Below are 14,003 nucleotides of genomic sequence, written 5' to 3' on the forward strand. Positions count from 1 at the left end.
TTATTTATTTACTATACATTAATTAAAAGAAATTTTGAAATAAGTATATGGCAGCTTATATGGGTGCGTTTGATTCCTAAAATAGTAAGAATTCGACAAAATAATACAGGACAAAATAAGATAATACATGACATAATAAACTTGTACTGAAAAGATATATGACAATAATTTTTTTATATTCGAAAATAAAATGGGTATTTTAGTATTTTTTTTATAGTTGTATTGTGGATGCGTAAAAAAAAAAGTTGTATTTCGGACAAAAAGTTTTTTTTTTAACAAGCCAAAATGAGATATGCAAATATAGAAAAAATAATCTCCTCAGCACAAGGCGTGTCAAGGGAGACTAGAAAGTTATAAGAGAGTACATAATACAAATAAACAAAACCATAAAACTATACAAGGCCCAAACAAAGCATAGGACTAGACCACCACATATGGCAGTTCAAAGCTAAAGTGCTATTTGTCGCTTTCAACCACCTATAAGAGAAAGACTTCATCTTGTCCAACATCTGATGTACTGAATTTGCCGAGCCTCTAAACAATCTATTGTTCGGTTCAGTCCACACAACCGACACGCAAGCAAACCATATGAGCTGCATCAAAGAGCGTCGTGCACGAGAACCCCCAACTGAACTAGAAAACTGAACAAAGTGATCTAGAATAGCCTGAGCAAGCACAAAAGGGGAGCCAATCCACGAGACAAGAGACCAAAGGGAACCAAAAGTGCTGCAAGATATGTTGCCACTCTCCTTCCTCGACTATGTTCGCATTCTCGATTTGAGCAACTACTTTGTATTTTTATTTGTAATTAGGTTGTGATATAGTGTGTAATAAGTAAAATTTTTGGTTATATATATTTTCTATGTGTTTGTAAACGTGATATGAACTATGTAGTTCTTTTCAATAGATTGATTCAAATATACTTTGAAATAATATTTGGTGTAAATTAACAAGTTATGTATAGAATTATTCAAACTATTCAACAAGTTAAAATATTTTGGGTAAAAATGTTTTTTAATAAGCATTTTGGTATTTTACGTAAAAAAAAAGAGCATTTTGGTATTTAATAAAAGCAAAACAAAAATGATATTTGTCAAACAAAAAAAAATTGAATCTAAAAAAAATCATCTCCCGCAGATTAATTAGCTGCAGAAAAGAAACATGTTTCCCACGGAATTACCTGCAGAAAATTTGCTGCTGATTTTTTTTCTCATTTTCGACGGTAAATTCTGCAGGAAAGTTTCCTAAAGATTCCAAAAATCACAGGAAACAATTACGCACAAAAATATTAGCTGAGAACCAAAATCCTTGAAAAAATCCACATAAAATGTATTCCTGTAAATTTCCGGTCAAAATTTGCAAGAAAACAGGAAATGTTTAGTAGTGGTTGACTGGTTGTTGTTGCTACAATTGTCCACACTAAAAAAATAGTTGACTGGTTGTTGTTTAATTTGCTTAAAAATTAATAAAAATGGACGTAAATTAGGTAGGTGGGTGTCCATGAAACTTTATATATATTAAAGTATACTTTGGTCCGACTTTTTTCCTTTTATTTAGAGCTTATGCAAACAATTTATGCAATTTTTATATATTATTATAATTTTGTCAAGGTAGTTATGATAAAATAACTTATAAAATTACAATTTTCACTAGCGTGAACTTATAAAATAGCATAAAACTTAATTTAAATTGCATAAACTATTTGCATAAGCTTAAAAAAAGCTGGGCCAACCGAAAGTCTTTAATTAATTGTGTCTCAAAATTTTATATGAAGCAATGTTTTATTAGAAAAATAATTTTATTACTTTTATTTGCGATGATATTTGATTTGGTGAAATCGTTTTGGTCATTATTTGATTTTATTTTTTTAATAAATCATACTTGACTTAGTCTGAGCTCACTATAAATCTGCTGGTGTTTGTTTTTTCTTTTTCCTTTTCTCTTCATGTAATGTAACCAAGAAAGTCTGAGCTCACTATAACCTTTTTCTCTCTCATTAGTTTAACTAATCTCCCAATTTAGTAGTACTAATTGTGAATCTCACTCATAATATGAGAACGTGGAGATACACTCTATTTTACTGTTTCTTCTCTTCACAAAATTCGTCCTATAAGTTTTGTCCGGTATTTTTTTTTTTATAAGTAAAAATTGAATTATAAACAGTATAAGAGATACTCAACCTTTACAATTCAAGGAACAATCACTTTAGATACAACATAGAATAGCTAAAGGATTGTTACACCAGTCATGGAAAACAACATTATTATCACACCATATACGACCTATAAACCAAAACCAAGAAATATACATAATTTGATTTATTAAAGAAGGAATGTGAACAAAATCTCCTCTAAATACAATGTTGTTGCACTTACGCCATATGCACCATGTTGTTGCCAACCAAATAATATTATTGTCTTCCTGTTATTATTTTCAATTCTCTATCATCGATTTATTGAAAATGGTATGTTAAATCCTAATTAAGGACAAATCAATATGTCTCAAACTACTTCGATGTTTATTTATTTTGCAGTCTTTGTGACCTAATCCAATTCAAATAGTAATCATTAATATTATTATGACAACAATTTTGATATAAGTATTATTTATTTTCATACTCCCTTCGATTTTATTTATAAGCAAAAGTCAACAAAAATTTCTGGCCTTAAATATAAGCAAAAGTTATGAAAATCAAGTTTATTTAATGTTATTTTTCCAAAAGTATCCTCATTAATTGTTCTACTTTTTAAAATGATTGTAGAGTTTCAATGCAAATTTAAGGTCCTTTTAGAAATTGAAATAGAAATTTTACATAAAATAAAAAAACAATTTCTTAATAAATGTACAAACAAACATATTTGCTTATAAAAGAGATCGGAGTTCTCCATGTTTTTTTAATCAAATTAATTAACACTTGTTTTTTTTAAAAAAAAAACAAATTAACACTTGTTGAATTTGTGTTATACGTATTCCTATACAGTGTTAAATATTCAATTAATACGACTGACCTACTCTTAAAGTATTCATTCTAGTAGGTGTATTAAAAAACTGAGGCATGTGAAAGAAATAAATGTCAAATTGTCCTTTTCCAACTAAGGGGTGCCAAAAAAGTATAGGTAGTGAAATGATCCACGTAACACTAGCAACTGCTACTACTACTACTAGTACTAATGCACTATACTACTGTTAACAAAATATTTATGCCAAAAATAATAATAAATACAATGTATTGTCCACAATTAATTAACCAATCAGAAGAAGTTGTGATAAAGTTGTCAATAACCTCGTCATTCGTGATCTAGCAAAGTACTTCCACGGATTCAATGATGTCACACATTATACATTCACATAGTCATGCATGCATCTGTTTCAGCCGTTAGATCAAAGTAAAAAAAAAAAAAAAAAGGGCTCAATGCACCAGTTTATTCTCTCTCAATATATATCCATTATGTGCAGACAAAAAATAAACGCAAAACTTAAGAAAAACAATTTTTTAAGGGCAACCAGCCGGATTATAACCATACAAAATTTATTTTATATTATTGACCTACTCTCGGTTTACGTAATACAATGTCATGTCTTTACCAACTTTTATAAATTTTTCATACGTTTATCCATTTATTATTTTTCTTAATTTTCCTTTCTTTTATAACTATTATTATTATTTATAAAAATTTAAAAATACTTAATTTTTATCGAGTCAAGATAAACTACTAATAATGAATTGATTTAAATGATAAAATTTTACAAAAATTTTGTATCTCTATTATAATAATAATAAAAATGGTTTTTTTTATCTCTATACAAATTTACGCATGTTAAGAAATTCAAAATAGTAGGTTTGTATTGAAACTTGTACATTTTAAATTAAATATATAACTTTTAATAAATAATTGTTGTTTTTCGATAAAAAGTTACTACTTTTTTTTTACATAGACGAAAAGGCAAGCCATTGAAAACTCACACACACAAAGTGGATTGATCGGAGATCAAACCCTGGTATGACGTCAGACACTAGCAATTTCAACATTTTTACCCATTGAGCTAGGATTTATGGACAAAAAATTACTACTTTTAATTTGCTTTTAACATGTGGAATATTACATATGTCAGACAAATCCTAACAAAAATACTAGTATATGCCTTTTTTTGTTTAGTGATTATAATTTTAACTTTTTAAGATGAGGTGTATCAGAGTTTAAATCTCAATTCTCCTATGCGTGGTGTATCAGAGTTTAAATCTCAATTCTCCTATGTGTTACATGTAATGTCACTGTCAACTAAAAGTTTACCGTAAAAATATCTAACTTTAATACCAAAATTGTGTGATTAAATTTGAATAAACAAAGTATAGTCCACAAGATAAATGTAAAAGAAAAAATGTTTTTTTTTCAACATTACCTCAATTGTATGTATGCAACAAATGCATGAATACCAACTCGTTTAGTATACTAACCAACCATTCCCCCCTTTCCCCTTTTTATATGCATTTCTCTTCTTTTCATGTAAACACACCATAGCATATCACACTCCTTTGCCTCAATAAACTCATCAAAAAATGGCAAAAGATCTAAAACAAAATCTACTAATAAAAAATTCACCATCATCACCATCATCATCAGAAGAAGGTGAAGAGTCACTTGGTAAAAGGGTGTGGAATGAAACAAAACTTATGTGGGTAGTTGCAGCACCAGCTATTTTTACAAGATTTTCAACTTTTGGTATTCAAGTTATTAGTCAAGCTTTTGTTGGTCATATTGGTTCTAAAGAACTTGCTGCTTTTGCTCTTGTTTTCACTGTTCTTATTAGATTTGCTAATGGTATTCTTGTGAGTATTTTTCTTCATTACTTTGTTTTTTCTTTTACCCTTTTGTTTAATATATAATAAAAACTTATACCGGTCTCTGTTCGTCTTATGCAGAGACCTAGTTAATAATATATTTGCTGTTCAAAAAAAAAAAAATATATATATATATATAAGTATATAATAAAAACTGTTTTTTAAGTGTTTGTGTTTATGTCACTGAAAATTATGTTTGTGTTTTTTTAATGGTTTTTTAAAATTTGTTGATTTTAAGGTGAGTACTCTGTATTTTGCATAAAAATTTAGAAAAATTTGTTACCCTTTTGGTGTTTTTGATTTGTTAGAATTTAATATTTTGGTGTTAGAGTGGTGATTCTAGAGATTAGTTAAATAAGGTTTTAATTTGTACTACTTTGTAAGAGAAACTTTTGCCTTTTTTTCAATGATTATAGTGGAAATGAAAGTAAAGGTTTCAGCTTTTTCACTTTTTTCTACCAGAATGTTTAAAGTGTTGTTACTTTGTTGATGTATGAACACTTTCCTTTGTACTCGTAAATTTATACATTGCTAAAAGATATGGAGATACTGTACTCACTTTTTCAGCCATATACAGTAGTTTTAAATAAAACATAGCCCTCTATTTTGAAACAACTTTTAACAGATCAAATTTCTGTGTCATTTAAACAGTTTTGAGGGGAAGTGTTTACAATTTCTCTAATATGGTTAAATAATAGAAATTAGGCTTAATTGCACATTTGGTCCTTCATCTTTAGGAGTAATTTAAGTTTCAGGTTGGTCCTCTATGTTTTAAAAGTTTCAATTTGGTCATTTATCTTACTTATGTCAATATAAGTTCGTCATTTTTATTAAATTTTGAGTTAATTTTTTCTAACTTTCTGACAAAATTCAAGCTAATTTCGTATAACACTTCCACGTGACACGCTCCTAAGCTGTCCACATATGCAAATTTATTAGCTACATGGACAATTTATACAGAAATTTGACTAAAAAGACTAACTTGAAACTTTTTAAACTTATGGGACTAAATTGAAACCTAAAATAAACATAAGGGACAAAATATGTAATTAAGCCTAGAAATTATGTGTGTCATTAAGTCATAGAGGAGTTCAATTTCTGTGTGAAAATGTTGGTTTTGTACTGTTACAATTGCATTATTGCAATCACAATGTATGTATGATAATGATATTATCATAGTTTATGCAACATTGACACTTCATATTGAAATCGTGTATACTGACACAACACTGATACATGTAATTAAATTAAATTTTTACAATTTAGTAGCAGTGTTGACGATTAAACTGTCGGTGTTGTGTCTAATGTCATTGTGTTAATGCTTCATAAGTCATACTAACTCAAGTTAATTATTTGTAAAATAACAATTGTAGTTGGGAATGGCGAGTGCCTTGGCGACCCTTTGTGGACAAGCATATGGTGCAAAAGAACATGGAATGATGGGAGTGTATCTTCAAAGATCATGGATAGTGTTATTCTTAACAGCACTAATTCTTCTTCCTGTATTTTTTTTCACAACTCCACTTTTAAATCTGTTAGGCCAAGATGAAAGCATAGCAGAAGTTGCAGGAACCATTTCTCTTTGGTCAATTCCTGTTATGTTTGCTTTCATTGTCTCATTCACTTGCCAAACATTCCTTCAATCACAAAGCAAAAACACCATCATTGCATTTTTAGCAGCTTTTTCCATTATCATTCATGGATTCCTCTCCTGGCTTTTGACAATGAAATACAAATTTGGGATTGCTGGTGCAATGATTTCAACAAGTTTGGCTTATTGGATTCCCAACATTGGTCAACTTATATTTGTTACATGTGGTTGGTGCCCTGAAACTTGGAAAGGTTTCTCATTTTTAGCATTCCAAGACCTTTGGCCTGTTGTCAAACTTTCCCTTTCAGCTGGTGCCATGTTGTGGTAAGTTCAAAGCCAATGCAATTGTTGATAAATTGATTTGGATTTCACTCAGAGCATGTTTGGAATCATGACGAGTTTGTATAAATCACAGCTGCACCGTGATTTTGTTGAAGCTCTAAATTGTCGCTTTTGTCGAAAATCACTGGCACATCACGATTCTACCAAACTAATCGTCAATCTAAACATGTTGATTTTGAATAGTAGATAATGAAGTTTTGTTTATCTAGATTGCTATCATGTCCATTATGGCTAACAATGTTTTTGTTTGTGAACAGATATGTATGCCTTACTAACATGAAAATGAATTTGTTTATATTATGCAGTCTTGAGCTATGGTACAATTCAATATTGGTTCTTTTGACAGGAAACATGAAAAATGCAGAGGTTGAAATTGATGCACTATCCATCTGGTAATGCTTCTGTTCTGTAACACTTCTATTGTTGTGTTGGCTTGATGTATAAAAAGATTTTTCACTTGGTTTGCTAAAGATCAAATTTTATTATGGACAGTCTCAACATCAATGGATGGGAAATGATGATATCACTAGGTTTCATGGCTGCAGCAAGGTAATAAATAGCACTTTTTAAAATTCCTATCTATCATGTACATCCATTTTGTTTTCTTCATAAGTTGGATGATTACTTGCCCTTGGAAATTTACATTTACTTATTATGTAGTGTTCGAGTATCAAACGAGCTTGGTAAAGGAAGCGCCAAAGCCGCAAAGTTCTCGATCGTTGTCACAGTGCTTACATCGTTGGCCATCGGATCCTTTCTGTTTGTGTTTTTCTTAATTTTTAGGGAAAGACTTGCTTATATATTTACCGATAATAAAGAGGTGGCCGCAGCTGTCGGAGATTTAGCACCTTTGTTATCGATCTCTATACTGTTAAACAGTGTTCAACCAGTTCTCTCAGGTACTATTTACAACATTTCCTCTTTGTGAGTTAACTTGATGAATTACATGAATCTTAATGCAAACTAATCTTCAATGATATAAACTTAACAAAAATGTGATTTCATTTCAACAGGAGTGGCTATTGGAGCTGGCTGGCAAAGCATTGTTGCATATGTCAACATATGTTGTTATTACATCATAGGTATTCCAGTTGGGATTGTTCTTGGTAATGTTATCCATTGGCAAGTCAAGGTATGCTTTTACCATCCCTCTTGTTTTCATTTTGCGCTTATATGAAGCTCTGACACAGACACGAAACCAACATGTTCACCCTGATAAGAATTTGAGAAATAAATACACGAGTCAGTGTCATGTCTGTGTCAGACACCGACACATGTCAGACACGCCTTCAATCTGAAGTTTCTTTACGTAAGTTATGTCTTTATGCTTGTAATTAATTGAACACTTTTTTACAATTTCTGTAGGGAATATGGATGGGAATGTTGTTTGGAACATTGATTCAAACTATAGTGCTAATTATAATCACCTACAAAACTAATTGGGATGAGCAGGTATCTTAAATATTTGATAATAACTGACAGTGAATAGTTATTAATTTCTTATAGATATGCATTTAACATGATTAAATCATTGGTTGCAGGTGGTTGTAGCTCGTAATCGTATAAACAGGTGGTCCAAAGTGGAGAGTACTGATCAAGAAACAGAAAGAAAATTAATTGGAAAGTAGTTTAAGTGTTATATATCATTTGTGTCTTCTTATGCAACCAATATATAGATGGATAGGAATTGTATGGTTATTTATTGATTGTAAGTCTCAAATCAAATTTGGAGGATTTTTTTTCTTTTTTCCACCGGCAGTATCCAGTCTATTGGACTGCCTAATTTGGTTCAGAGATCTGACATCAAGTGGTTTCAGCTCCTGCTATCACATTTGGAGGATTTCTCTCTAAATAGTTTTGGTGAATTTATTAATTTCAAATAGGTCCCTCATGGTTTTGCTCATAATAAATTAATTAATTAATTCCGTGCACTTATGTTTAAACTTGAAAGCTCCAATTACGAGGTGGAATGATGAAATATGTTTTCTCTTTAAGCCTCCCATGGTTCTTTCCCCTCCCCCCGAATTTCACTTTTTTGCCCTTGAATAAAAACTTTAGTTTCTACGAACCGAAATTTTTTTGCCTTGAAAAAAAAATCGGTTTTTGTTAACCCAATTTTTTCTGAATTTGAATTAGAAAAAATTTTGGTTTCTGCTACCGAAGTTTTTATTAAGGCAAAATTAAATTTTTTGGGTATAAAAAATACGGGGGAGTCCTAAAAAAAAAACGTCAATGATAAAAGTGAGAGGCCTAAACAATAATGATCCAAACTTGTCACAACAAGAAAATTACTAACATCTTCACTCAACCTTGATAGAGATCACTGTTGTTTATTCTAAATAATGAATGTGTCGTTCAAATATACATTCTTTTTAATTCCTCTTGAGTAGTAAATTTTCACATTGAGAAATATGTCAATATCAAATGAAAAAAGTATGATAATAATTCATATATACCGTCTAAAAGGGGATATATAATAATTCATATAGTGGGCATCATAATAACCATAAGTAAAAGATATCAACATTGGACATTTTTCTGTCGTGATATGTTATTGGTCCAATCCAATGGGGTAGATATCTTAATTCCTTATGTTATGTGGTCCTTGGCTTTATTGTCAACAAAGAAAGTTGTTTTGTGTCATAACTTTAATAAGACACATCACATAATGAGAAATACGACTAAGAAATATGTCGAATCTACATATATAGTACAAAACTATCCAACGTATACCACGAGGTGAATTTTGTACTATGTTTGGTTAACAAAGGAAAGGAAAAGGAGAAAAAGAGATTAAAAAGTGAGATAATTATTTTTTTTTTATTTTTTTTTTAAATAAACCTGATGCATGGCAAATATTATGCAACACCTCCAACCAAAATTTTTTTTAGAAATCAACCCAAAAAAGAGAGTAATAATATGACAATTCAACTACAAAGAAACCCGCTTATGGGTTCGAAACTAGAATAGCAAAAAAATATGTTGAGTGGAATAAACACCGCACCCCCCTTAAATAAAAAGTGATAAATTTTATTATATTATTTTTATCTGATGAGAATATTATGTAAAACTATTTTTGCATTTCCTTTCATAAGCTTTTATGCCCCATAGGATGGCACCTGCATTCACCATTTTCTAAACATCACAATAGAGAATTTAAATTTTTTAGTATTTAAGTAAATCTCAAGTGAAAATCACTTATTTATAATTTTTAAAGATAGAAATTAATAACAACTATATTCCTCTAACTCAACACTTCAAATAATTTACTAAATAGGTCGGACCTATATCACTATAACATCTATCAATAATTTTATATCATTACATTTTACTCCCTCCGATCCTGTATATAAGAGAAAATTTATTTACTCCCTCCGATCTTATATATAAGAGAAAATTTATTTTTTAGATTCATTGAGAATATAATGTATCTGATCCATAATATAGTAAAGATACATTAGATTCTTAATGAATCTAAAAAGTAAACTTTCTTTTATATATAGGACTGGAGGGAGTCAACGAGTAATATTATAATCGATAGAACCCTCCAAAAGAGAGAGGGCTCAATTAAATTAAGCACTACTTACTTCTTTTTTGAGTAAACTGTCAAATACCCCCTGAAATTTTAAAATTCGTCAAATACCCCCTAGAATTTGGAAATAGACAAATACCCCTTGAAATTATAAAAAGTCAATCAAATTACCCCTGACGTGAACTCTGACTGGTAGTGTCAGGGGACAATTTGATTGACTATTTATAATTTCAGAGAGATATTTGTCTATTTCCAAATTTCAGAAGGATATTTAACGAATTTTACTCCTTCTTTTTCCTTCATTTGATATGGTCTTAGACTCTCAGCTAGCTACCCCACGTCCCATGCCTGTACCTTGTACCTTAGTACACGGGTCTAATAGTTACTCAGATCATGATACAGGAATAATGTTGAATAAGGGAAGAACTCAGACCATGATACAGGAAGGAATATGTTGAATAAGGGAAGGACGAGCCGAGTGGCAATTTCCATAATTAAATCATTGTTATTAGTAGCTTGTAACTTTGAGGTGAAGTTTGTTATGCGGCAAACTAATATGGTTGTTCATTATTCATACTTTAGTTGTCGTTGTATTTTTGAGTTGATTTCTCCTTGTATTGAACATTATTTGATTAATGATATGAATAGTGCACCATATGGTGCATCTTGCACAAGTCAACAATTTTATTATAACGAATACAAGTTTTATAAAATCTACCGTTGGATTGAAAATTTATATCATATGGATCATCCATAATTTTTTTTAAAAAAAATTAAAAATCATTTGATATGTTATTGGGACCCGTTAAAATTAAGGGTTTATGAATTTTTATTAAATATCGTTAATCTTTATGAAAGTCAATAACATATCAAATAATTTTTAATTTTTTTATGGATGATCTATATAATATAAACTTTCAGACTTTCAATTCAATGGTGGATTTTGTAAAATTCGTATTCGTTATAATGTTATTCGCGACTGATGCATCATGAAAGACCTAATGAGGTCTTTCATGTTAGACAAAGCCCGAGTTGAGTATGCAAACTTGGGCCACGTTTAGTTGGTTCGACAACGATCTTATTTGAACTATAAAAAAAATGACTTTTTCTTTTCGTGTTCCCTGAAAGTCCTCGTTCGCCCTTGAAAATTTCAAAAATACCCCTTTTGCTATTTAAGTAGCGAACTTGGGAGGCGAAAAATCTGGAAAAATTATTACTCCTTGTTTCCTAGGATATGAATGAACCTTATAAAATCTAATATTTTCGTATTTCTCACTCTTCCTTTGTCCTTACTTTATATGGTTCATATCATACAAACTTAGTTCACATTCCAGGATGCTAACTATTTTATTTTTTCTTCCAGATTTTTTGCCCCTTTGAGATCGCATTGTAGAAAGCGAATTGTTTTTTTCTCAGATTTTTCTATTTACACACTCGCATCCTACATTGCGATAGAGATAGGATTAGAAGACCGGGAGGCGCGTGTGAAACTCATGGGATGCGAAAAGAAGGAATAAAATAATTACGTTTGAGATGTATAGAATAGAATAAGAAAATTGTTCTTTAAACCATTTTTTATGTACACAAGCCTCTAATATTAGAGGGTTTGTGTGTATAGGAAGGGACCTGTAGAACAATTTTCACAGATTGATTTATGATGGTCCATAATTTCTAAGCATGAAATCGGTAGGATTAAATGCTTAAGATAACAAAGTTATTAAGTTTGACTTAGGGTCCGTTTGGCTAGCTTTTTTTAAAGTTTATACAAATAGTTTTTGCAATATAAATTAAATTTTATGTTATTTTATAAGTTCACACTGGTGAAAATTATAATTTTATAAGCTATTTTATCATAAACTACCTTGACAAACTTATAATAATATATAAAAATTGCATAAATTGTTTACATAAACTCTAAATAAGAGAAAAAAAAGTCAGACCAAACGATACCTTAGTAGCGAGGAATTTGAATAATATACTAAAGATCAAAAGATTAAATTCTAATTCTGCACTGAGTATTTCTTTTATAGCACCTTTTAAATTTTCTTGCGTGTCTTATTAAATTACTAAAATATCACTGTTTGTTACTAGGCAACAAACACAATCTGTCTGAAATAACGAAACTATAAAAAACACTAAACTAAGATAAATGAAAAAAATAAATGGGAGAATGAGATGAAATGAGAATTAGGCGAAAATAATGTTTCAATTTATAGATTTTTTGGTTGCATTTGATTGGTTGAAGTAAAGTAACGACCACAACTGGTGGCCAATCAAAATTGGTCACTGTTCTTTACCATTGATTGTTGCGAAAGACAAATAAAATATATTGATCACCATCGAGGTTCGCTACTTAAGTAACGAACTCCATCAGTTTAGCTAGGCATCTGTTACTTAAGTAACGAACTTAACCAGTACATGATTATGTGATCCAAAACGCATCAGACGGTTTTAGTGGTTGAAAATGCACCTGTATAAATATGGGTGTTTTTTTTTCATTCCTCATTCATTCACAACTCGGAAAAATGGAATTTTTTGCAGTAAAAAAAAAACTCACCTAGCTGCAGTCTACTATAACCAGAAACCAAATCTTTTCAGGATTCATATTGATGTTATACTTGCTGATCTGAAGCACCAGCTGAGTCAACTTAACAGTCATCTCAACTGCCGGGATGCAAGAAGGGTGACCGAAGTTGAGTATCATCGTTCGTCCGTCTCACAGACAGAAGCATCTTGTTCACCATGAAATTTCAAAACGGCAGCGATGTGTGAACAACATTCTATATTTTCTCTCAGTACAGTACGAAGGGACCAATTGAGTTGGACGTGACGTTGGTGAGATCCGTTCAAGATATATGTTTAAGCTTGATCCGTCTGATGTCGACAAAGACCAACAAAGACGAAGTAGTTAATTTATCTTATCCTTACTCTCGTTTGGTTGTATTAAATTTATGTTTTTAATTTATGATCTTCATCCCAATGTACTATTGATGACAGTCAATTATATGTTATTTTTAGTAGTAACTTAGGCTAGTTTTAATAGTAATTGAAGCTCAGAAGCAAGCAAATACCTAGAAAAAAGAAGTTACTTGGCCTGGAAGCAAGAAAAGTGGAAAAAGCATAAAAAGGACAAAAAGGTAATAAACAGCGCAACCATCGTACCCACGATGAGGTTCAACGTGGTGCGATGAGAAGATGGATAAAATTGAAGAAATTCTGCTGAAATCTTTACCATCGTGGCACGATGGCTTGTCATCGTGGCACGATGACGACTTGAAAAGCACGCAGGAAATCTAAGCAAATCTTCCATCGCACCACGATAGGATCCATCGTGGCCACGATGAGGCAAAATTACACGCCATCGTGGCCACGATGGATGCGCAGAAAAAGCCCAAACCCAGCTGAAAAACTATAAATAGAGCTCTCATCCTTCACAATTATTCATTTAGAAATATTGAGAACAATTCAATATTCACAAAAGAGTTACGAGAACTCTAAGGAGGAGGCAAGGAGAGTTCAGGTGCTCCGAGGGCATAAGGGTAATCTTTATGCTTACTTTTCCTTATTGTTTTATTATGGTGTTTAGTAGCTAAACCCCATCAGGGTTAGGTCAAGTAGATGAACTCTCCTAGGAATGCTTGAGACATGTAATCTGGTATTTTCCAAAGTCTATGTAATAGATTGCTATTCATTTATTA

The 14,003-nt window shown here is 30.9% G+C and overlaps 1 protein-coding gene across 1 annotated transcript; it reads left to right on the forward strand.

Moving 5' to 3' along the window:
• Positions 1–4,341: 4,341 nt before the first annotated feature.
• LOC123888801 (protein DETOXIFICATION 21-like) lies at positions 4,342–8,704 on the forward strand. Its single transcript, XM_045937985.1, has 8 exons — positions 4,342–4,828; positions 6,214–6,755; positions 7,079–7,165; positions 7,266–7,322; positions 7,434–7,672; positions 7,787–7,905; positions 8,139–8,225; positions 8,315–8,704. Exons 1-8 carry the CDS (start codon positions 4,559–4,561, stop codon positions 8,399–8,401), a joined length of 1,488 nt encoding a protein of 495 aa, XP_045793941.1. The 5' UTR covers positions 4,342–4,558; the 3' UTR covers positions 8,402–8,704.
• Positions 8,705–14,003: the final 5,299 nt, after the last annotated feature.

This window comes from Trifolium pratense, linkage group LG6 (genome assembly GCF_020283565.1).
Source record: "Trifolium pratense cultivar HEN17-A07 linkage group LG6, ARS_RC_1.1, whole genome shotgun sequence".
In the NCBI taxonomy this organism is placed as follows: domain Eukaryota; kingdom Viridiplantae; phylum Streptophyta; class Magnoliopsida; order Fabales; family Fabaceae; genus Trifolium; species Trifolium pratense.